This window comes from Mustela lutreola, chromosome 10 (genome assembly GCF_030435805.1).
Source record: "Mustela lutreola isolate mMusLut2 chromosome 10, mMusLut2.pri, whole genome shotgun sequence".
Taxonomy (NCBI): Eukaryota; Metazoa; Chordata; class Mammalia; order Carnivora; family Mustelidae; genus Mustela; species Mustela lutreola.
Window position 1 is genome coordinate 21,035,291 of NC_081299.1, and position 25,530 is coordinate 21,060,820.

Below are 25,530 nucleotides of genomic sequence, written 5' to 3' on the forward strand. Positions count from 1 at the left end.
AAGTACATCAAATACCCTCTTTTATGGTTTCCCCCATCCTCTTCCAACCTGGATTGATTACCCCAAAACAAATGTAATCATAGAACACAATGTGGCGCTGCTATAAATATTTACAAAGTTGTAATGTAAATGTTCAATATGGCTTTGACAGTCATTTTATTTATTTATTTTTTGCCCAGTGGGGTCTTGAACTCATACCCCCTCACTCCCAAGATCAAGAGTGGCATGCTCTACTGACTGAGCCAGCCAGGTGCTCCTTTTTTATGAGAAATTATAATCAGAAGATGGAGAAGTATATATGTATGAATGGAGGACAGTCGCTAAGATACCTGAAACTACAAATGAGAAAGTACATTATTTAGAAATGTGCAGATTCTAGGGAGATGTGGAAACTGCCTCAAGAGAGTGGGAACTGGGGGTAGGGATCAATAGGGTAAGGGACTGCTGTTTATCTTTTCATAAAATAGGCAAATATTTTCTCAGTGCCTAGCATATCTCAGACACTGTTGTAGGAATTTGATTAGAAACAAAACACAACAATCCGTCTCATGAAGTTTACACTCTGAATTAAAAAGAAACAAAGATTTAAAAGTCTTCCACTTGTAGTAAGCAAAGAGCACAGCAGAGGGGCTGGCAAATAGTACTAAAAGAACAGCTCTCTCCACGCTAATTTGAAGGCCTCCAAATACCATGTTGGAGAATTTACTAGATGCCAGGCATGGGGCCAAGTACTTTCCCAACTTCTCATCTTCTCTGCACAACACCCAATGTGGTAGCATGGCTGTTATCCATATTAGTCTCAGGCTAAGTAACTTGCCAAAATAATTAGTGAGAGGGGGCTGGGATTGATAGCCAAACCTCCCAGCCGCTATACTTGCTACTTATTGCTGTAAATAGGATAAACCTGGAAATGTGGCAGCTAGTGGCTGGATCTCAAGTTTTCAGACGCGTAAGCACTTCACTTGGGGGCCTAAGGCCCTGAATTTAGGAGGTATAAACTGGTAAAGAAAGGCCTAGTGGCTTATCAGCCCAGAAAGGGATCTTAAAGCACTTGGGGTGAACTTCACTGTTAGAGTTGATCACTTACAGAAGCTCCCCATTCTAAGAAATGGGCGCCAGGGTGAGGTTTTGCCTTAGACGCTCCCGGACTAGGAGAGTTAAACTGTCGGGATTATCTAGTCATTGTAATAAGTGTTCACTGAAGGCCTTCTACGGACAGGTCATTGTTCTGGGACAAGTTAAGAGCTGGCGCTTTGGGTTACGGTAGTGGATACTGGACTCCAAAAGGTAGAGTGATGAGATTTGGGATTATTTGGTTGAGATGACAGGGTTGTGTCAATTTACACTCCCTGGAACCCTCCGCCCCCTCTTTCCACTCCAGGGTTATATACAGGAATGATAGAAGAATCCCATCTAACTTCAACAACAATCTCATGTCTTGCAAACTGGGAAACAGGGTCAGGGGGTGGCCAGGGCAGACCTGTGCTTTGCCTAAGGTCACGCAGTGGAACTGGATCGCCCTGGCTCCCAACGGGGACTATTTGCAGGTTTGTTGGGTTTTATTGTTGTTTTTGTTTTTTACAGTGAGCATAACTGGTTTTATAATTTTATTTTATTTTTTAAAAAATTTTATTTGACAGAAATCACAAGTAGGCAGAGAGGCAGGCAAAGAGAGAGAGGGAAGCAGGCTCCCTGCCGAGCAGAGAGCCCGAAGTGGGGCTTGATCCCAGGACCCCGGGATCATGACCTGAGCCGAAGGCAGAGGCTTTAACCCACTGAGCCACCCAGGCGCCCCCAATTTTATTTTATTTAAGATTTTATTTATTTGAGATAGATCGAGAGCCAGTGAGCACAAGAGCAGGAAGAGGAACAGAGGCAGGGGGCAAGCAGGTAGCCCGCCATGGGGCTCGATTCCAGGACGCTGGGATCATGACCAAAGCCAAAGGAAGACGCTTAACCGACCGAGTTACCCAGGCGCCCCAAGTTTTATAATCTTAAAAAAGTACGTGTGTTTGAATACATGGTCAGAAAGAAACGCGAGAAAACCAGTTTCCCGAGCAACCCGAGCGCCGGCTTAGTACCTGCTCCGCCCCAGCCAGCGGACTCCGCCTCGTCGCAGCCCTCCGGAGTCCAGGAGCTCCGCGCCCTGTCAGCCGGGTCGTCGGGAAAACCCGGAGCAGCGAATCCCGGCGCAACCCTGGGCGCTGAGGTTCGGAGCGTGCGCAGAAGGCGTCGGAGGCGCATGCTCCCTGGCGGTTCCGGTGCCCAACTCTGGCGCCGGCGCTGGCCTTCTCCGCGCGCGCACACTCTGGGCCGGGCTGCAGGCATGGCGGCCAGTCTGTGGATGGGCGACGTGAGTGAGGGCGGCTGCTCGGGTCTGAGGAGGACGAACCGTAGTGTCACGCGGGGCAGGAAAAGCCTGAAGGGGAGGGGCCTTCGACTCCCAGAAGGGTGGAAGTGAATGGGGAAAGGAGTTCTTTAGGTGACACAGGCGGGTCCCAGAATTTAGGTGAAGGGGACCGAGTCTGAGGATGGAGGTTCCTGGCCTTCCGCCTGCGTTCTTGGAAGGGAAAGGGAGGCTCTTTGCGGGGATAGAACGGCAGGAATCCCAAGGACTGAAGGACGCTGTGGCTCTCGGACTGGAGGGATAGGGTTCCTAGATCCAGGGAGGAGGCTCCCGAAAGGGACCAAGTTTGAAGGGGTAGTTTAAAGGATTGAAAACGTGGGAGGTGGGATTCAGGCCACTATGTGGATGAAAGTCTCTACTCCCCTCAGCCTCGCCCCCACCAACAGCGTGTAGCCGGCCCTGGGTGGGCTCTGGAACCGGGAATGAGCTTGGACGCTGGCCTTAATCCTCTGCTCTTGTATTTACGCAGCTGGAGCCCTACATGGATGAGAATTTCATCTCCAGAGCCTTTGCCACTATGGGGGAGACTGTGATGAGCGTCAAAATTATCCGAAACCGCCTGACTGGGTACATTTTTCTCCTTCCAGCTTCTCAGTTCTTTAATAAACCGTGCGGCCAGTGTCATTCTCGAGAATGTAAACATCGAAAAGTCAGGGCTTCTCACCCCGAATAGTAGTTAATACAATGTTATAAACGTATAACATTTGGGGGCTTACTGAGAGGGAGTATAGCACATTGCTTAAGGACTGGACTTTGGGGAGTCAGACTGAAAAATCTAGGTCTACTGTGTGACCTTGGGCAAATACTAAACCTCTCCATTTCCACGTCACTGTGACTATGAAAATGGAGATGATAACACCATCTACCTCATAGAGTTATGGTGATGATTAAATGGTTAGTTTACATTCAGCATTTAGAGCAGTCTGGCATATGTCATATGCTCAATAAATATAAACAGATTATGATCTACTAGGTAGTAAGCACTTCAGAGTCATTTGTGGGGGGAGGTAGAGAGGGCACCTGGGTGGTTCAGTCATAAACCTGGGCTCTTGATTTTGGTTCACGTCATGATTTCAAGGTCCTGAGGTCAGGCCTGAAGTGGGACTTTGCGTTGGGTGTGGAGCCTGCTTAAGATTCTCTCCCAGGGCACAGGGTTCCATCAGTTAAGCGTCTGCTTTCAGGTGAGGTCTTGATCTCAGTCAGGGTCTTGGGAAGTGGGCTTTCTGCTTAGCCAGGAGTCTGGTTCTCCCTCTCCCTCTGCCCCTCCTCCTGCTCATGTTCTCGCTTGCTCTCTCTCTTTGAAAAAGTGAAAAATAGAAATAATTTTCTGAGATTCTATTTTTTTAGGGGCACCTGGGTGGCTCAGTTGGTAAGTGTCTGCCTTCGGCTCAGGTCATGATCCCAGTATCCTGGGACTCCCGGCTCAGCAGGAAGCCTGCTTCTCCCTTTCCAGCTCCCTCTGATTTGTTCCCTCTCCCACTCTCTCTCTGTCATCAATAAATAAATTCTTTAGGAAAAAATTCTGTTTTTTTAAAATTTATTTATCCTATGCAGAGCTTGATTGTACAACACTGAGCTCATGACCTGAGCCAGATGCTTAACGGACTGAGTCACCCAGGTGCCCCAATAAATAAATCATTAAAAAAATATTTTAAAAAATTATTTATTTGGGGCGCCTGGGTGGCTCAGTGGGTTAAGCCGCTGCCTTCAGCTCGGGTCATGATCTCAGGGTCCTGGAATTGAGTCCCGCATCGGGCTCTCTGCTCAGCGGGGAGCCTGCCTGCTTCCCTCTCTTTCTCTGCCTGCCTCTCTGTCTACTTGTGAGCTCTCTCTGTCAAATAAATAAATAAAATCTTAAAAAAAAAAAAATTATTTATTTATTTATTTATTTATTTTTAAAGATTTTATTTATTTATTTGACAGAGATCACACGTAGGCAGAGAGGCAGGCAGGCAGAGAGGAAGGGAAGCAGACTCCCTGCCGAGCAGAGAGCCCAACTCTGGGCTCCATCCTAGGGATCTTGACCTGGGATCATGACCTGAGCCAAAGGCAGAGGCTTTAACCCACTGAGCCACCCAGGCGCCCCAAGGATTTTATTTTTAAGTAATCTCCATACCTGATGGGGGCTCAAACTTATAACCCCATTGGGGCACCTGGGTGGCTCAGTTGTTTATGCTCGGTTGATCCCCGGGGTCCTGGGATCGAGCCCTACATCCGGCTCCTTGCTCAGCAGGGAGCCTGCTTCTCCCTCTGCCTGCTGCTCCCTCTGCTTGCACTTGCTCACTTCTCCCCTTCTCCCCCCGCCATGTCAAATAAATAAAATGTTTAAAACAAACCTTACAACCCCAAAATCAAGAGTTGCAAGCTCCATGGACTGAGCCAGCTAGGCATCCCTAAAATCATTTCTTAAATACAAAGAAGTCCAAGTACTGTTAAGTACTGTTATTAGGAAGCTTCATAACTGTCTTAAAGTTTGCAGAGCTATGAAATGACAAGCCAGGACTCAGATCTGTTCTTATAGTCATGAGTGCCCTTAACTCATGTCATTCACTTATTTATGGAAGAGTACTGTGTGCTGTTGTTCAAGGTTCCCGGGATATGTGGCTGAAACAAACCGGGCATAGTTCCTCCTCTCATGGAGTTTATGACGTTCTCATGGGGAAGCAAAACAGTAAATATGTTGCTGCTTCCAGTCGGTGACGAGAGAAGAATTAGGCACAAACAAGTCAGCTGCAAAAGACTGGGAGCAGGGGACAACAGTCGAAAAGGACTGCTGCCACGAGCAACTCCACAGTCTCACTTTTATTCGAGAGAAAACAATAGCCAACAGAAGGATTGATGAAGGTCAAACGTTAGTCACGTCTTGCAGGCAAGCAAGGAGGAGGGTAAGGTTTCTAGTTGACCAAGCACATTCAAAGGACTCATCTAACTAACAACGAGCACTTCCGGGAAGAGAAAGGAGCGACAAAGAAAAAGGGAAGCAGGCGGTTTTCGTTCCACCCTGAGCTGACCGGGCGTTCTCGGGTGCTCGGCTTCCCTGAAGCAGGCGGTGTTCCGCCCTAGGCGGGCCAGGCGTTCCCGGCTGCCCGGCTTCGGTGAAGGGGCGGCCGGTGAAGGGGCGGCCTTCCGCCCTGAGCGAGCCGGGCATCCCCAGCTGCCCAGCTTCACGGTTGTACATCGTCCATCTCCCCAAAGACCTGTTGTCAGTATCAGTATTTTTTTTTTTTTTTAAGATTTTATTTATTTATTTGACAGAAATCACAAGCAGATGGAGAGGCAGGCAGAGAAAGAGAGGGAAGCAGGCTCCCTGCCGAGCAGAGAGAGAGCCCGATATGGGACTCGATCCCAGGAGCCCGAGATCATGACCCGAGCCGAAGGCAGAGGCTTAACCCACTGAGCCACCCAGGCGCCCAGTATCAGTATTTTTTAAGGCCATATCTAAATGTGCTTGGCAACCAGTAAAATCCTCCCCAGGTTACAGTTTAAGTAACAAATTGTTCCGAGGGGCAGCACAATATGTAAACAAAACAAAATGCAGAGAATATTTGGAGATAGTGGTGCTATATTGCCTCCCCATTCTTCCTTCCCTTAAGGGGTCTAGTTAGAAAAAGAAGGATTCTCTTATCAGTTTGGCAGTGTGTACTGAGCAGCTGCTCTGCCAGTACTCTACTAAAGCAGCTGCTAAAACGTCAAATGGTTGAAAAATACATATGGGAGAGATGAAGTGGGTGTGGTCAGTTCTGGCTGGTTGGTTGACAGGTACTTTGTGTATTCGGAATCCAGTACCTGTTTCTGAAACCCAGGTGTGGCTGCCTTTGGCAGAAAAGGCCAGTATTCTAGACAGGAGTAATTTTCCCCTTGCATGCCCCCCACCCCCACAAGAGATGAGTTTTGATGGGAAAGGAATATGAGGTTTATTCAGGAAGCCAGCCGGCTACTTAGGGAGAAGGTGGACTCTTGTCCAAAAGCCAACTCCAAGGTTTCTCCTGGCCCAGGAGTTTTTAAAGTGATTTGGGCGGTTAATCAGTTAAGGGAGTGCCGTGGTCTGTGACAACTTGTGACTACATGCAGTCTCTATGGTGCCGGCGACAGATGTTATCATAGTGCTTGGAGGTGTTGCAGTGGGGTCTGGTTCCTTGGTGAGGGGGTAGGAGGGGCGTTGTGCAAGAGGGTTTGGTTTCTTGGTGCCCCGGGTGGTGCAAGAGAGCCTGGTGACATGGAGAAGTGCTGTGTTCTCTCTAGGAAAGAATGCAGGATCTATAAATGTACAAAGGTTTAGTTCATCAGTCGTGTGGGTTAAGGGTGCTTGCTAAAACTTAAAAGACTACTAGGTTGGCTGGAGGGGCCAAGGCAGCTTCATACCTAGAAACTGTTGGATTGTTTTGTTTCGGGTTTTTTTTTTTTTTTTTTTGTCTTTCAACCATTTTATGAAATGAGAAAAGACCAAGGTAGCCACGAGGCCATTGATACACAGGTATGCAGTGTGGATGAGGAAGGGACTGTGGAAAAACCAGCACCATGCCAGGTGATCGCTAGGAACCAACTTCTCCAAACTAACAACAGAACACTCTAGACAGGAGCATATGATATAGGTCCTACAGAAATAAACGTGGTTCCATGCCTGTTCTCTACAGTTGGCAAGGACAGGTCTTTCCCCTGGCCTGTCTCGGTAGGTGTTTCTGTATCAAATGAAGCAGAAGTTTTCAGTGACTCTGAGGCCGGCATAGAGAATTCATTGCCTGTCTCTGCCTGGCTCCTGGGAGGCAGGTCCCCAGGACCTGACAGGGGACAGGTGGAAAAGGAGAAGCAATTACACAGCCTGGTAGAAAATATGGTGAGAGTAGACCACAGAGGGTCTCCCTAGGTCCTGCTACAAGAGGCCATTAACACACCTTGACTGTGAGCCTTCAGGTCTGATGAACAGTCTCAGAAAAGACCCTGTGCCCATCTGTGGAATGTTTCTCAGGGAGAACCCCCCTACATGCACTAGTCCACGGGGCCCTCAAGTTTTCATCCTGAGGTCTGGGAGCTGCAGCCCAGAGCAGGGATGAAGAACCTGTACTAGCTACACTCAGGGAGAGCCAGCAGCTTCCCAGCCTTTGCTGAGAGGCCAGGGCTCTGCTGCTCCCTCCTCTTTAGCATTGGTGCCTACATTCCCCCCGCACTTCCCCACAATGTCCCTCCACTTGCTTTTTATTTGCACTGTATTCTAGGAACAGGTGTCCTTTACTAGGTAAAGGTAGATCATACTAGCCTAAATATTGTTCTTCTTTTTGCTCTTGTAAACAGAAAACCCTAGATAATCAGCTACTGGTATGAAAACACATTCTGCTTTATTGAAATCAGATTTAGAACTATCTTTTCCTATCCATGATTACTAAATTCTGGCTGTTCTTTTGGTGGTACTTACAGACACATCACATTTATGTCTTGCCTCATTTGACAGACTTTGAAGTGGCCTATAAGAATACTGTAAAATAAATAAATGCAAATTTAAAAACTAAGACCCGGGGCACCTGGGTGGCTCAGTGGGGTAAAACCTCTGTTTTGGCTCAGGTCATGGTCCCAGAGTCCTGGGATTGAGCCCCGCATTGGGCTCTCTGCTTCTCTGCTTAGTGGGGAGCCTGCTTTCCTTCCGCTCTCTGCCTGCCTCTCTGCCTGCTTGTGATTTCTGTCTGTCAAATAAATAAATAAAATCTTTAAAAAAAAAAAAAAAAAAACAAAAAAAAAAAAACTAAGACCCAAGAAAATAAGGGAAAAAGATAAGACCTGTGGAAAATAATGTGCAACAGAGTACAGGGCTTAAGAATGCAGTCTGTGGTTACACAGTAATGTGAATATTCTTTTTTTTTTTTTTTTTTAAGATTTTATTTATTTATTTATTTGAGAGAGGGAGATAGAGTGTGAGTATATGCAGTGGGGAGGGGCAGAGGGAAAAGCAGGCTCCCCACCAAGCAGGGAGCCCCACCAGGGACTCAGTACCCTGAGATCATGACCTGAGTCCAAACCAAGAGTTGGGTGCTTACCCAACTGTGCCACCCAGGCGCCCCCAGAATATCTTTTAAAGCTTTTTTTTTTATGTCTCTCTCTTTCTTTTTAATTTCATGTCAAACAGGTTGTGTGCTAAGGTTGTAACAGAGTTTAAGGGAGGTACGTGTCACAACAGTATGAACACTCAGTCATTCACAGTTACGAACTACAAAAGGATCATCAGTTTTAAGTGTAGAAAAGCTCACCTCTTACCTCTTCTCATAGCACTGACTTTTTAAAGAGGTAAAACTAAGGTCCTACATTCTGGAATCTGGTTTTATTTGCTCCCTTGTGGTGGTGTTTTACTTGTTCTGTCCCTTACGTTCCCTATAAACTGAACATTAGATCTGAGAGTTTGATTGGATTGTATTAAATATTTTGAGGGGCGCCTGGGTGATTCAGTAGGTTAAGTGTCTGAGTCTTGATTTCAGCTCAGGTTATGATCTCAGGGTTGTGGGACAGTGTCCTGCAGTCAGTCAGGCTCGGTACTCAGCAGGGAGTCTGCTGCCGTCCCTCTCTCTGCTCCTCCCCCTGCGTGTGCAGGTGCCTGTGCCTGTGCCTGCCCAGGCACACGTTTTCTCTCTCTCTAATCTTAAAAAAATATTTTTGGCAAAAGTACTTCAAAGGTGGTACAGTGCATAAATGAATGTTTATCAAATGAGTCTGGGACTGGCAGTTAGTTCTGAACTAGAATCTGGCAAGGAATAAAAACAGGTTGGGCTCTGATTAGGAAAACATTTTTTCCCTCCCCTCAGGCCAGGGCTCAGTCTCATCTGGGAATCCCATCTGTAACCATTCTCTTTCTCTTGTTTGCTTTCTTTCCAGAATCCCAGCTGGCTACTGTTTTGTAGAATTTGCAGATTTGGCCACAGCTGAGAAGTGTTTGCATAAAATTAATGGGAAACCCCTGCCAGGAGCCACACCTGTAAGGACACTTGGATAATGATGATGTTTCCATTTTTATTGTCATCGATAACTATCATTTATTGAAGCCCTACTGTATACGTACTCTATTTAATTCTATAACAACCCTGCACAGTGGGCATTGTTATCTTTGACAGCCCAGGAAACCGAAGTCCAGGGAAGTGGAATGACTTGTTCGAGGCAGCACAGGTAGTAAGTAGCAGAGGCAGGAAGCAAACTGAAGATTGGTTTGCCTCTAAAATCCAGGCCCTTTGCACTCTGCACCACCGCCTCCCTTCACGGAAGACTTGAAGCTCTAGCTTGCCTGATTGAGAAGCTAGAACAGGCTAGCCGCAGTGAGGACACAGTGCAAGAGAGTTACATTCTGCTCTTCCCACAGTTACTTAGCTTACGGCCGCACCAAGCTGGCACACCTGGGCTCGTAGAACCATGGAGCTGGCAGTGCCCTTAGCGGTCATCCGTGCAACCCCCTCACTTTATACAGGAGAGAAAGCTGAGGCTTAGAGAGGGGGAGATGTTTTGGCCAAGGTAATTCATTTCAGTTTTTTTCAAATATTGTTTGACTCTTGAAACACCTTTCTCTGTTTTAGTTTGTTTGTTTTTAAATTTCTAGGCAAAACGTTTTAAACTAAACTACGCCACTTATGGGAAACAACCGGATAACAGGTAAGTGCAGGGTAGCCCCAGGGTAGCTTCAGGCCCCAGCAAGTGTCTAGATGGAGACAAGATGCATCACTGTGCTGATCACCACCAAAGAGGAGGTTGGGGAGCCTAGTTTGGTCCACTCTGCCTTCCTCCTGAAGGATGACTTCCTCCCCTTCCCCGCTGGTGGACCTGCCCAGTGTCCTTGTCAAGACCTGTGTCTTGTCTTTATTTGGTCCTGCCCCCAGCCTTCCACCCTCTTAGTACCCGCAGTATTGATGTTGTGTTCAGTAAGAGCTGACCTGCTGTAGTGACATAAATTGATTGTTTCAGGGTGCTCTTCAGAAGCTTTAAAACAATGTAGCGCGAGCTTTAAAAAGATTTGTACCCACTGACCCTGTCATTCTACATGGACGTGTCCAAAGATTAGCCTCAGAAGTATTTGTTGAAATATTACGTAGAATGGGGGAAATTGGGGAAAAACCCAAATAATCCTAGTAACGGAGAAGTGGCTTAAATGACAATATGTTCATTAATTGGAGTACTGTGTATCCATGTATAAGTCATTTTGCAGAAAATGATGACAGGTCAGGAAGTTGGTAATATGTTAAAAGTGAAAAAAATGCTAAAAACAAAATGAGGTAGTCATACCCAAGTTTTGTAAATTCAGAAAGAGAAGCCAGGGGTGCCTGGGTGGCTCAGTTAGGTGTCCGGCTCTTGATCTCAGCTCAGGTCATGATCTGATGGTTATGAGTTTGAGCCCTTCACTGGACTCAACCCTGGGGGTGGAGCCTACTTTAAAAAAGAAAAACAAGGTGGCTCGGTTGGTTAAGCGTCTGCCTTCGTTTCAGGTCATGATCCCAGGATCCTGGGATTGAGTCCCACATTGGGCTCCTTGCTCAGTGGGGAGCCTGCTTTGCTCTCTGCCTGCTGCTCCCCCTGCTTGTGTGCTCACTCTCTCTTGTCTCTCTGTCTCTGACAAATAAAATCTTGAAAAGACAAAACACCCGCAAAGAAGCCAAAGAAAAAAGACAAAAATATATAACAGTGTTCGTAGTAATTACCTTCGAGTGGTTGGGTTACTGGTAATTTTGTTTTTGTCTTTTTGTGTATTCTGATTTAAACAAGAAATATGTATCATACTTGAACTAAGAAAATTATGAGTATGCTTGTTTGATTTATTTTTAACTAGTTTTTCTAGAACAGAGGTTGACAAAATGTGACCTGATTTACATCATCCATGAGCTAAAAATGGTTTTTACGCTTTCAAAGGATTATGAAAACAGAAAAAGCAATAGAAACCATAGGTGCCTCACCAAGCTTAAAATTTTTACTATCTGGCCTTCTATAGAAAAAGTTTGCTGACCCATGTTCTAAAAGTTGGCAGATTTCATTTTAGCCCTGCTTTCAGTCTTAGGAGATAAGGGCCAGTTCTCATTCTCCATTTTCACCACTTGAATTAAAAATTGCAGTGAGGGGCTCCTGGCTGGCTTAGTAGGTAGGGCATGTGACTCTTGATCTTAACGTCATGAGTTCGAGCCCCACATTGGACATAGCGATTACTTACAAAAATATTGGCAGCAAATACAGTGTGTGTAGGTTTCTCTTTTGAGCACCTCTGACCAGGCCCCCCAACCTGTACTCCTATACTTTGAAGCCAGACAGGCTTTGTTCAGTGGATGAGGCCCCCAGAACAGGGCTGCTTCCATAACTCTCTGCCAGGACTGCCAGGCACCACAAATTAGGACCTAACTAAGGACCCATCAGATGTGCTGTTCCCCATGAAGACCCAGGAGAGGTTTACCTAGAATGGGCCAAAAGAGCTTGTTAGAACAAAGCTTTTGGTGTCTGTCTCTGAATCTTGTTCTCTCCTCTCAGCCCTGAGTACTCCCTCTTTGTGGGGGACCTGACCCCAGATGTGGATGATGGCATGCTGTATGAATTCTTCGTCAAAGTCTACCCCTCCTGTCGGGGAGGCAAGGTGGTTTTGGACCAGACGGGCGTGTCAAAGTAAGGCCTTACCTATGACTGATGGCCACCGTGTTCCAGCATTTGTCTCAGAGATGGGGCTGATAGAGCGAGGCCATGTAGCACAGTAGGGAAGAGCCCGGGCTCTGGAGCCAGACTGTTCTGTGCAGCCTGACTCCCAGACTGGCCCAGTCTCTCACCCAATTTCCTCAGGACAACAGATGCTGATTAAGAGGGTTTGCTCCCAGGCCTGACCTGCCAGTGACATGAAATACTATAAATAAAGTTGTAGGATATGCTTGATAGGTGCTTGTCATTTTATCTATTATTGTTACTTCAAAGGTAAAAAAAAAAAAAAAAACCCCAAGAAAGGCTTATTTTTGATCAGAGTAATAGTTACAAGCACAAGCTTCAGTTATAAGCCCCAGACCTGGGTTTGAATCCTGCTTCTGCAATGATGCTGGGCAAGTTATTGAATCCCTTGGAACTTGGTTTCCTCCTCAGTAAAATAGGGACACTACCATTATCGAATCGTGGGGCAGTTTGATTAGATAATCCTGGGGAAATGCTTAGCACAGTGCCTAGGAAATAATAAGGGTTCATGAAATAACCAGTATTCATTCCCAAGTAGAATATGAGTCCTGGGGTACGTGGGTGGCTCAGTCGGTTAGGCGTCTGACTCTTGGTTTCAGTAGACTCTTGGTTTGGTTCAGGTCAAGATCTCAGGGTCATGGGATCAAGCTCCACGTGGTGCTCTGGGCTCCATGCAAAGTCTGGTTGAGATTCTTTCCTTCTTCCTTTCCTTCCCCTTCTGTGCCTCCCCCACTCTCGTGTGTACGTGTTCTCTCTCTCAAATAAAATCTTAAAAAATATATGAGTTCAGCAGAGCAAGAACCTTGTCTGCTTGTGACTGCTGAGCCCCCGTTGCCTAACGTGATACCTGCTGTACAGGGCAGACGTAAATATTTGCTCAGTGAACCACAGCTGTTATTCCCACCACCGCTACCATAATGATGATGGTGGTAAGAGGATTTCCAGTAGATTGGGAGGGAAGCCACTGGCAAGGAGCCCCATCAGTGAAGGGTTAGAGGAGATTCCTCCGGCTTCGGGCTCCTTCTGGGCCAGAGTTTCACCTTGCTCTGCAGCCTACCTCTATGGTTGGGGACCTCATCCCTTCCTACAGAGCTGGATAGGCTCACCCCCTCTTCAATTCTTTGACTCTATCTTTCATCACATTTGTGATCTAAATAGGGAATGTGCTTTTGTTTTCTGCAGGGGCTATGGTTTTGTGAAATTCACAGATGAACTGGAACAGAAGCGAGCTCTGACCGAGTGCCAGGGAGCAGTTGGCCTGGGATCAAAACCTGTGCGGCTGAGTGTGGCAATCCCCAAAGCGTGAGTCCTGCACGGGCAGGGAGCTGGCCGCCCTCTGGACTGCTGCCCCTCACCCCCACCCATGCTCCTTCTCTGCTTGTTGATAATCGGAGCTTCTGCCTGCTGGGGGAGCGGGGTGCGGTGGAGGGAGGCCTGCTGCTTGCCGGGCCCTGTGCTGCGCGCTGCAGATGAATGAGCCTGACCCGGCGCCTCCAGAAGCTTGTGGCTGGGGCAGAGCGACGACCTGCGAGGGCAGATTCATTCAGACGTTGCCGGTAGCAGCCCTGGGAAAGCAGCATGTCCTGCGTACTTAATGTTCCTGCTCTTTGCCCGGTAGTATCACTGTTAGAAATTTAACCACAGAATGAATAAGAATTGAGCAGAAGTCAAAACAAAACAAAACAAAAAACACCCTATTTTAGCTGTGGGAATGGCTAACGGTTGGGAATGACTAAGAGTTAAAGATCCAAACACTACAGAATATTGCATATATCATCCTACCTGCCATGCCAGTCAGAAAGCCCTCCTTCCCTTACGGCTCCAAAGTCTCTCACTCAGAAGACAGCTGTTGTCTGCACAGAATCTTCTAACCTTTAACCAAAGCAGTGGTTCTCAACTAGGGACAGTTTTATCCCACTGGGGACATTGGCAACACCTGGAGATAATCTTGGTTGTCACAGCTTGGGTGAGGAGGTGGGGTGGGCATCCCGTGAGTGGAGACGGGAGAGCTGTGAGCATGCCGTCCTGTACAGGATGGCCCCACACGGCACCTGCCTGCCACGCGCCCGGGTCCACAGTGCCGAGGCAGATAGACTCCATGCCAGGGGTAGAAGAGTGACTACATTCTGAGGGCGGAACTTCCAGGGAGCTAGGTTTTTCAAAGCAGCAAAAGCTTTGGAGGTTCTTTGCTGTTTAACTGTGTTTAATACCTGGAAGATCAGCCTGAGTGGTTCCACCCCTCCCAAACTGTTACTTGTTCTAAACTCTACTCTAGAGGGGCACCTGGGTGCCCTCAGTCAGTTAGGTGTCTGCCTTCCACTCAGGTCATGATCTTGGGATCCTGGGATCGAGCCCCCGTCAGGCTCCCTGCTCAGCAGGAAGCCTGCTTCTCCCTCTGCTCCTCCCCCTGCTTGTTTGCTCTCTCACACTCTCTCAAATAAACTTAAAAAAAAAAATAGTAATAAACTCTATAAAAATATCAGAAAATATTTAAAAGAGGTTTCCTCATTACCCTAAAGTGACTATGATTTCTGACTTCTAAGCTTCTCTATAGACATCTATGATACGCAGATACAAATACACACTCAGTGTGGATCAGTTTACATGTGGTAGATTGATTTCTTTATTTTTGATTATAGTCTCAATCTCCCCACCCCCCCCCCCCAAGTTCTCTTCATAGACACATTCCCCTTCCCGTGTAGCTGGACAGTCCCCCTCGCAGCGTTTGGCAGCTGCAGGTATCTGGAGCGTGTGCTCTGTCCTGTGTTCTTCTGGTGTTGATGGTGTTGGTGGTTTCTGATGTGTTAGCATTTATTCAGTCGGCGACTGAGCCCTTACAGCTCTCCGGGCCCTGGCCTGGACATCGGAGTTGTAGCTGTAAACAAGAGAAGGAAAAGCCCTTCTGCAAGGAGGTCGTGTTCTGTTCCATTTCTCGGTTGATCCTTGTCAGAATTGGGTGCCTGTGTCTAGGGCAGCGCCATCAAGCACTAGGAGTTAAGGGCAGTAAGAGGTCCCTTTGAGAGTTTATCTGCAAGAGCTGAGTACAGAGAAACAACAGAAATGTACAGACCCAGGCTGAGAGACTTCTTCAATTCCATGAATGTATCAGGAGGGTGGCAGAGTCCTTGGGGACATGGCGGAGTAGTCATGGACGAGACCATTAGCAGTTTCCAGCCTTGCACTGGGCCAGGGGAGGGAGTCTCTGCCATTGGACTTCATCTAGCCACCCATCAGGAGGTGGTGCTAAGGCGGTCAGACGTGGAGTGTCTCACTGCTCTGGCCAAATCCTGCTCACCACACAGGCACTAAACTCCAAAGGAACTTGGGAAGAGCTCATTCAGACTTTAAGAATTTGTGGTTCCTGTGACAGGCATTGCTGTGGTGGTTCAGCTCCTGCTTATGACTTGGTTTCCTTTCTGGCTTCACTCTGGAGATAGCATACACCAGTCCTGAGGACACAGGCATGTCCCACGCCATGTGACCGTTACAGTTGTGCTTACTGGCCAGCTGGCGTGGTGTAAGCCTCTGCCTCCTGTGCATTCGGCTGCACTTGGGAGTCTGGCTCTTTGAAGTATGAGGCCTCTAGAAGCATACTGCCATGTTTTCTTTTGATCACTCTTTTCTAGGGCCGCTGGTCATGCCCCATACATATATGGTTTTGTGTATTTTTTGAAAGCAACAGATCCTTTGCAGGCCTGACATTCTGTCTTTGGTTAGCAGTGGCTGGGGTAGCCATGCCAGCCAGACAAAAAAGCTATCCACTGAGCCTGGGCCTCAGGCCTGACTGGTGACTGCAGGATTTAGGAGCTTCACAAGGTGTCTTGCATCTGTCAGGGCAAATATTGTGTGTCGTGGTCTGGTGTTCAGAGTGTGGTCTTGGAGTTAAATTTGGCTCTAGTCCTAGGTGTAGACTTGAGTGGGTCACTTAACCTTTTAGAGTCTCATTATTCTCATCTGTGTAATGGGAACAATAATCAGTAACTCTGTCATAGGGTTGTGCAGGACTTAAAATAGGGACCTGTATCTGAAAAACAGTGGGCCCAAGTCCTGAGTACCTACTCCGTAAACCGTAGCTGTGACTGCAGTGATGATGGTAAGGCTACTGGAGCACTTCTTTTTGTGTGGGAAAGAGGTGATTAGACATTCTACAGTTTGAAATGCTTCTTGGATCATCCTAAATCCAGATTTTCCAGGCAGTGTTCACTTGAGCTTTTGTGGCTGGCAGAAAAACACGTGTCATCTCCGTCCCTGTCCCCCCGCCACCTGGCATGGGGCCCCTGGGTGGCTCAGTGGGTTAAAGCCTCTGCCTTTAGGTCAGGTCATGATTCCAGGGTCCTGGGATAGAGCCCCACATCGGGCTCTGTGCTCCACGGGGAGCCTGCTTCCTCCTCTCTCTCTGCCTGCCTCTCTGCCTACTTGTGATCTCTGTCTGTCAAATAAATAAATAAAATCTTCAAAAACATCAACAACAAAAACTCCTGGCATAAAGCCTGGGCTCTGGAGCCAGACTGCTGGAGTTTGAATCTCTGTGGGGCTTTGGACAAATTAGGTGACCTGTCTGGACCTCCGTTTCCTCATCTGTAAAATAGGAATACATGTATTGTTCTTGCATAGGTTTGTTGTGGGGATTGAGTGGGTTAATCTGCATAAAGCCACTTGAATACCCCCTGGCACGCAGTAAGTGCTATGGCAATGTTGGCCTGTATTCATTTTTGATTCTGTCTCCATCTAAGGAGCCGTGTGAAGCCAGTGGAGTACAGTCAGATGTACAGTTACAGCTACAACCAGTATTACCAGCAGTACCAGAACTACTACGCCCAGTGGGGCTATGACCAGAACACAGGCAGCTACAGCTACAGCTACCCCCAGTACGGCTACACGCAGAGCACCATGCAGGTAACCGTGGCTCAGCCCCGGCCCAGGGAGTGGTGAGTTTAGGCTTCAGACAAAAATGGGGAAAGATGAAGCCTCTTATTTGCTAACAGCGAGGCCTCCTCATCTCCGCCAGGAGTTCACGCTGCTTCTCACCCTTTCTTTGGTCTCTTGGCAGACATATGAAGAAGTCGGGGATGACGCCTTGGAAGGTAAGAAAGAAGTTTGTTCACTCATTCCCCCTGTCCTCTCTCAGGTGACTGCTCTGAGGCAGCCACTGTACTGAGGAATGCAGGGCGGATTCTGCTGGGGAGGAACTTGCCTTCTAGTGGCAGAGCTAGTGGGCGCGTAATTATGGTGAGAAGGGGTGTGTGGCTCCCCAGTGTGCGTGCAGCCCCAGAGAGCCCAGAAGCAGCTCAGTGGGGAGAGAGCTGGTCACTCCTACACCTGGGACATTCAACCCCCACGTGTAGGTCTCCAGTGACACTGCTGCCTTATGTTTGTTTGATAGTTTGTAAAATTCATTTTTTATCTCATTTTAACTTTTTCCTGTATATTTTCAACTACATTTTTTTTCTCATTCTCAAGTAATAGGTATGATTGAAAATTTGGAAAATACAGTAACATATTATGAAGAAACTAAAAATCACCCCAATCAGCTACATAGTAATAGCCATTATTAAGTATTTGTGTAATTTTTATGGAATTTAACACAGGAAAAAGGAAAATTAAACTGAAGGAATTGCTAACTTTCAAATAAATGATTTTTCAAATGCGATATTAATACTTAAAGGATTTTTAAGGTTTGAAAATGTTCATGTTTCTGATTAGATGTTAAGTTTTAAAGAAGTAAAATGTATGGGCACCGCTGGCTCAGCAGTGGAGCATGTACTCTTGATCTTGGGCTTATGAGTTCGGGCCCCATGATGGGTATAGAGATTACCTAAAAAATAAAATCTTGGGGCAGTTTGGTAGCTGGGTGGCTCAGTCACTTAGGCGACCAACTCTTGCTTTTGGCTCAGGTCATAACCCCAGGGTCATGAGATCAAGCCCCGTGTCCTGTCAGGCTCCACGCTGGAGCCTGCTTAAGATTCTCCCTTTACCCCTACTCCCCACCGCCTCCCACCCCACAGGCTCTCAGCACGTGTTCTCTTCAAAAAAATAAAAATTAATAAAATAAACAAAAAGTAAAAGTAAAAAAAATAAGAAAGCACTTGTACGTACATGCTGTCATCTAATCTAACAGCAGTGACCTTGGGGGTGAACTAGGCAGAACACGGGCTCTAGCTGACACATGGGGACCTGGCCACCCAAGTGCTCTGTTCAGGCTCACCCAGTGAGTTAGGGGCTAAGTCAGGCCTGGAGGCCCTGACTTTACTCAGTCTCTGACTGGTCCCTCCAGGGAATACTGTCCTTTCTTTTTTTTTTTTTTTTACCCCCCCCACCCCCTTTTTTTTTTTTTTTTTAAGAGAATATTAACCTGAGTATAATATCTGTGTATAACTCCTTTTCCAGTCTCTTTCTCATCCATCAACCCATTAATATAATAATACCAGACATATTTTGCGCCAGGTCCTGCTACCTTTCAACACTATGATGGTGGGTTGGTGCCGTTATAATCCCCAGTCTACAGAAAAGAAAACTGAGGCTTAGGGAGTTGATAATAGCTAATAGTTAACTGAGGTTGTACTATGTGCAGGCCCTGTTCTAAGCATTTTACATCTGTTAATGTATTTAACCTTCACAACTGTGTTGAGCTAAGTACCACAATTTATTCTGGTTTTATAGGATAAAAAACCAAGGTAAGGGGGTCAAATTACTTGTTCAAGGTCAATGATATTGTAAGTTTCAATATAGTAGCAAGAGATGGAGTCATTCTTAGAACCCCTGCAGTCTTGCTCCAGATTAAATGCTTTTTACTGCTGACTTACACTGCCTCCTGGTTCAACCTAATACCCACCCAGAGGAGCACAGCAGGGATCTTTCAATGAGCCATGGCTCAGGCCCTGTCTTCAGAGTGAGGAAGGATGCTCTATTGTACACACATCCACAGGCTTTGGTTCACACAAATGGCTGACCTTGATCGAGCTCTTTACTGAACTGCTTCTGTAAGCTGTTGCCTACACTGAGTGTATTGTACACACATCCACAGGCTTTGGTTCACACAAATGACCTTGATCGAGCTCTCTACTGAACTGCTTCTATAAGCTGTTGCCTACACTGAGTGGAGAAACCAGGACATTCATGCTTTCTTTAAGATTCCGTAGGGAGCCTCTGTAAATGCTCAAACCTTGTAATTTAGATTAAAATTCCAAGAGGAAGGGGCACCTGGGTGGCTCAGTCAGTTAAGTGTCTGGCTTTGGCTCACGTCTCCGTCCCAGGACCCTGGGATCAAGCCCTGCATCAGGCTCCCTGCTCAGCAGGAGGCCTGCTTCTCCTTCTCCGTCTCCCCCCTGCTTGTGTTCCCTCTCGCACTGTCTCTCTCTGTCAAATAACTAAAATCAATCTTGGGGCGCCTGGGTGGCTCAGTTGGTTGGGCAACTGCCTTCAGCTCAGGTCATGATCCTGGAGTCCTGGGATCGAATCCCACATAGGGCTCCCTGCTCAGCAGGGAGTCTGCTTTTCCCACTGACCTCTCTCCTCTCATGTTCTCTCTCTTTCTCTCTCAAATAAATGAATAAAATCTTTTAAATAAATAAATAAATAAAATCTTAAAAAAAATAAATAAGATTCTAAGAGAAAGATCCTTCTTTTTCTAGGAAGAGGCATAGGACTTAACGTGAAAAGATTAGCACTGGTTTGGAAAAGGAAACAGATTCTTAAAAGTAGTGAGAAAGTTTGAAATAATTTACAAAAGAAATACACATGCTAGTAAATGACAGGAAAAAAAAGGTTTACACATGCTATTTGTATGAAAGGTAATTTATACTATATCACCAGTAGGATATATTATGTATAAATGTGTAAGGCAGGCCAGCAAGCTAAAAACTCAAGCAGGATTTCTATGTCACAGTCTTGAGGCAGAATTCCTTTGGGAAATCTCAACTACATTTAAGCCTTTTTTAAGATTTTTAGTTGACTAGATGAGACCCACTGACATTATTGAGGATTATTTATTTATTGAGAGAGTATGCTCCAGCATGGGGGAGGGAGAGGCAGACAGAGAGAGAGAATCTTAAGCAGGCTCCACCCAGGTGCTCCAAGGATTTTTTTTTTTTAAGATTTTATTTATTTGAGATAGAACAAGTCAGGGACTGGGAGAGAGAGAAGCAGGCTCCCTGCTGATCCAGGACCCTGACTTGGGGCTCTATGCCGGGACCCTGAGATGGTGACGTGAGCCAAAGGCAGACACTTAACTGACTGAGCTACCCAAGCACCCCTCCCCAAGGATATACCTTTTTTTTTTTTTTATTTTTTATTAACATATAATGTATTATTAGCCCCAGGGGTACAGGTCTGTGAATCACCAGGCTTACACACTTCACAGCACATACCTTCCCCAATGTCCATAACCCAACCACCCTCTCCCTCCCCTCTCCCCCCGCCAATCCTGTTTGTTTTGTGAGATTAAGAGTCTCTTACGTTTGTCCCCCTAAGGATATTCTCAAAATCAGCCCGTTGCAGATATTAATCGCATCTATAGATAATACCTTCACAGCAACACCTAGACTGCATCTGACCAAGCAGGGCACTATAGCATAGCTGAGTTGACATGTTAAACTTTAACCATCATGCTATTAATAATCAAATTTAAATTCAAATATACTGTGTTTCTTGGGGGATCTGGCTGGCTCAGTCAGTGCAGCATGCTACTCTTGGTCTCAGGGCTATGAGTTTGAGCCCTACCTTGGGTGTAGAGATTACTTTAAAATAAAATCTTTAAGAAAAAAAAATATAGATGGATACAGATACAGACAGACACACTTAAAAAGTTAGTTTTTATGATGTTTATATCCTTTGGATCTGTAATTTTACATGAAAGATCTTATCCCCAAATGATAATCATTGGTACAGATAAATACCTGTAGAGAATTTGTTAAACAAATGGTAGTCTTTTTTTTTTTTCAATCATGTCTAAGAGTATTGACATAGGGAAATGCTTTCAGTAAAAGAGAGCCAGATATAAAATATGTAGTAAAATCCCAGTTAGGGCTTTGTTTTTTGGGATATAACCTACATAATAGATTTCACTTTTTTTAAAAATTATTTTCAGATTTCATCCTTTTAAAGTGTACATACAGGGGCATCTGGGTGGCTCCGTGGGTTAAAACCTCTGCCTTCAGCTCAGGTCATGATCCCAGGGTCCTGGGATTGAGCCCCACATCGGGCTCCCTGCCCAGTTGGAAGCCTACTTCCTCCTCTCTCTCCGCCTGCCTTTCTGCCTACTTGGTGAGCTTTGTCAAATAAATAAATAAATCTTTTTTAAAAAGTGTGCATACAATCCAGTAGTCTTTAGAGTGGTCACATAATTGTGCACCCATTACACCTGATTCCTGCAGCCAGCAGCATTCACTGTATGCCAGCCCCCTCTCGCCCCTGACAACCACTCATCTACTTTCTCTCTCTTTGGATTTACCTATTCAGGCTCTTAAAGTTGGCTCCTTGCCCAGTGTGGGGCTTGAACTCACTACCCTGAGATTAAGAGTCAAGTTGCATGCATTACCAACTGAGCCAGCCAGGCGTCCCAGGCTACTTTAAATAAATGGAATTGTGTATAACCTGCGGTCCTTTGTGAATGGCTGCGTTCACTGACGCATAGCGTTGTAGCAGGTGTCAGCACGTCATTCTTTTTTATGGCCGAGCAGTATTCCGTTGGGTGGATATCCATTTTGGTGATAGACGTTTGGGTTGTTTCCACTTTCAGTATTACGGATATATTACTTATGAGCGTTCATGCGTAAGTTTTTATGTGGACATAGAAGTTTTCATTATTCTATCTCAAAATGGAATTGCTAGATCCAATGGCAGACTCTTTAACCACTGGAGGAACTGCTAGACTTTTCTGAATGGGCTGCACTTTCTGTTCCCACCATCAGCGTACAGGGTTCACATCCTCACGAGTGGTGGTTATTCTACTTCGTTACAGCCATCCTGGTGGGTTTCAAGCGGGATCCCATTGTGGTTATGATACCCACTTTCCTGATGGCTAATGGATGTTGATGCTTATTGGCTATTTTGTGCAGATCTTTGGAGATACGACTTTTCAAGTTCTCTGTCCATTTTAAAATTGGGTTGTCTTTTTTATTTTTTCATTATGAAAGTTTCTTTTTTCTGGGGCGCCTGGGTGGCTCAGTGGGTTAAAGCCTCTGCCTTCGGCTCAGGTCATGATCCCAGGGTCCTGGGATCGAGCCCCACATCGGGCTCTCTGCTCCGCAGGGAGCCTGCTTCCTCCTCTCTCTCTGCCTGCCTCTCTGCCTACTCGTGATTTCTGTCAAGTGAATAAATAAAATCTTTAAAAAAAAAAAAAAAAGTTTCTTTTTTCTGTTCTGGATACCATTCCCTTATCAGACGTATGACTTAAAATTGGGCCATCCCATGAATTACCTCTCCACTTTCTTGATAATGTCCTTTGAAGCACAAAAGTTAATTTCTGTGAAGTCCTATTTATTTTTTTCTTTTGTTTGTGCTTAAATGGTATCTTATCTAAAAGGCACTGCTTGTTTATATCTGTTTCCTTCTCAGATTTACAGTTTCAGGGACACCTGGGTGGCTCAATCATTCAGTGTCTGCCTTTGTCTCCTGGGATCCAGCCCCCAGCCACGCTCCCTGCTCAGTGGGAAGCCTGCTTCTCCCTCTCCCACTCCCCCTGCTTGTGTTTCCTCTCTCGCTGTGTAAAAAAAGAAAAAAAAGTTCCAGCTCTTACCTTTAGGTCTTTGATCCCTGTTTAGTTAATTCTGTGTGAAGTGTGAAGAGTCTAGCGTTATTCTTTTCCTGCGGTCATCCAGTCGTCCCAGCACAGTTTGTTGAAAACCCGTTCTTTACCATTGAATTGTCTGGCACCCTTGTTAAAAACGAAGTTACTATTAAGTTAGATGATGGGCTTGGGCTCTTAAGTCCTTTTTTTTTTTTTTTTTTAAGATTTATTTATTTGTCAGAGAGAGCACAAGCAGGGAGAGCTTACAGAGGTAGAGCAGGCGAAGGGAGAAGCAGGCTTCTTGACGAGCAAGGGGCCGGATGCGGGACTGGATCCCAGGACCCGAGGATCATGACGTGAGCCGAAGGTAGATGCTTAACTGACTGAGCCACCCAGCCATCCATTTTTTTTTTCTTTTTCTTAAAATCTTATTCCATTATCTCTAGGTCTGTTCTTAGGCCACTGCCACAGTTTTTATTACTGTCGCTTTGTGCTAAGTTTTGAAATGGGCAAGTCCTTGAACTTTGTGCTTTTTCAAGATTGTTTTTGCTATTCTGAATCCTTTGCATTTCCATCTACACTTTATGATCAGCTTCTCGATTTCTGCAAAACAAGGCAGCTAATTTTGAAAGGCAGTACATTGAATCTGTAGATCAATTTGGGGAGCATTACGATCTCAAGCAATGTTGTGTTCCAGTCCAAGTCCTGGGAGATCTATTTCCTTAGGTCCTCTCTAATTTCTCTAATTGTAAAATAAGTGTTTTAATGAATGGGTGTGTTTGTGTGTGTGTAGTTTATTTTTTAAAGATTTGACAGAGAGAGACAGCCAGAGAGGGAACACAAGCAGAGGGGAGTGGGGAGAGGGGGAAGCAGGCTTCCCATCCTGACGTGGAGCTCCATCCCAGGACGCTGGGATCATGACCTGAGCTGAAGGCAGAGGCTTAACCCACTGAGCCACCCAGGCGCCTGTGTGTGTACATCTTAGACCAACACAAGACTACAAGGAAAAGTACAGTGTTACCAATCATAGTGATTAAGGAGTTTTCTCAAACTTCTTTTACTGTGAAGTGTAATGTATACATAAAAGTATGTCAAACAAGTCTGTAGTTTATTAAGTAATTATAAAGCAGTTGCTCATGAGACCTTTATTCAGATCAAGTAGAACATTGCCCGCCTCCAGAAGCTTTCCTTCCCCCATTCAAAATCCATGGCCCAGCGAGGGAAAATTACGGTCTTTTGTGGTAATTGCTTTCTAGATATGCATTCCTTTCTAGATATGCATTTTTAAATAATATTAGCATTGCCTGTTTTTTTAGCTTCATACAGTGCAGTTATATGTACTGTCTTTTTTCATTCAATACTCAGCGTTTCTTTTAAATTCAATTCTGGTATATAATTGTTATATTAGCTTCAGTGTGCAATATAGTGATTCAGCAATTCTCTACAGACTTGGTACTCATCGTGGTAAATTGTTCACACACCATTTGTGAGATCCAACCAAGCTGTATGCAGCTGAGGCAGATCTTCACTGCTACATAATGTTCCCTTCGAAGACCTAGTGCTCTGAACTTAATCATTTTGTTCAGATTTCTGTAACCCAAAATTGATGCCGGGCACATGAATTCTAGGGAGGTGGAGAAACAGCCAATATGACTGGAGTGCTGTGCATGATGTTTTCTAAGTAACTCCACTTTTATCCTTAAAGAAACCCTGCAAGGCAGTGGGTATGAGCCCCTAGAGGCCCTGAGGGGCTCTGACACAGAGAACAGGGAACTTCCCAGGGGAAGCTGGGAGAGGGAAGAGTCCATGGCTCTGTGTGCTTCTGGTGCTCTGAACCCAACCCTGGCTTCTCTTGCAGACCCCATGCCACAGTTGGACGTGGTGGAGGCCAACAAGGAGTTCATGGAGCAGAGTGAGGAGCTATATGACGCCTTGATGGACTGTCACTGGCAGCCCCTGGACACCGTATCCTCGGAGATCCCTGCCATGATATAGTCGGGACAGAGGAGCCGCTGACACAGACTGTGATGGAGAGAGACTCCTTTTTTAACAGAAGTGCTGGAAGAACTTTTACCTTTTTGGAAATGTTTTGTAAAGGTTTTAGTAATCAACTCTTGAGATGATGACCATTCCTGCACCACCACTGCCTTCCTTTGCCCATCAGCCTTTGGAGTTTGAAAAACCACAGGGCCATTGAGCGAGGTTTGAAATGTCTTTGAGGTAGGGATGTTACCCACTCTTGGGAGATCAGAGTTTGGGGTTATTAAAGTGGATCATAGGATTTACACAACCCAGGGGGCCATCTCAGGTGACCCTGCATCCTTAAAAGGTTCTCTGGGGTCATGCTACGTGCCAAGTGGGGGCAATGTGGACCCTCCATTTCAAGCACCCCTTCACCCAACAAGTTCGCTTTTAGGTTTGGTGGCTGTGTGTGGTAGGATGTGATGGAACCAGCAACACCTAGACCAAAAGGCTCGGAGGACAAGCCTAGCTTTAATAAGCCCTTGTTTGAGGACATTATTGTGCTGTGTACCTGGCCCACCTGTTTGTCCTTAATTTCCTTCTGTAAGTATGCACACACAAGTATCTCTAGTACCTATGTGGAAAGTCTGGATTTATCCTAAAGATCTGCAACTCAGCTCTACTTTTATGCTGAAGGAAACCAGGGGGGAGGGGCACACACAATGGGGGTATGGAGGTAAATGTCTTAGGTCACAAGAGACCTTCAGATATTTAAAGG

The 25,530-nt window shown here is 46.0% G+C and overlaps 1 protein-coding gene and 1 non-coding gene across 6 annotated transcripts; one reads left to right on the top strand and one right to left on the bottom strand.

Moving 5' to 3' along the window:
* The first annotated feature begins 2,216 nt into the window (after positions 1 to 2,216).
* On the top strand, positions 2,217 to 24,901 carry TRNAU1AP (tRNA selenocysteine 1 associated protein 1). Of its 5 annotated transcripts, XM_059135881.1 has the most exons (10): positions 2,217 to 2,353; positions 2,877 to 2,974; positions 9,263 to 9,362; positions 9,975 to 10,027; positions 11,882 to 12,013; positions 13,247 to 13,366; positions 13,562 to 13,678; positions 16,798 to 16,960; positions 17,115 to 17,148; positions 24,649 to 24,901. In XM_059135881.1, the coding sequence occupies exons 1-10, from the start codon at positions 2,243 to 2,245 to the stop codon at positions 24,783 to 24,785; spliced, it is 1,065 nt and encodes a 354-aa protein (XP_058991864.1). In that variant the 5' UTR covers positions 2,217 to 2,242; the 3' UTR covers positions 24,786 to 24,901. The 5 variants fall into 5 exon arrangements, with proteins under 5 accessions (XP_058991864.1, XP_058991866.1, XP_058991868.1 ...); XM_059135883.1 differs by lacking the exon at positions 11,882 to 12,013; XM_059135882.1 differs by lacking the exon at positions 13,562 to 13,678 and having other exon boundaries at positions 2,218 to 2,353.
* Positions 8,513 to 8,615, bottom strand: LOC131810719 (small nucleolar RNA U13). The gene has a single exon (XR_009345697.1). It is a non-coding gene; the product is annotated as a small nucleolar RNA U13 (small nucleolar RNA).
* Positions 24,902 to 25,530: the final 629 nt, after the last annotated feature.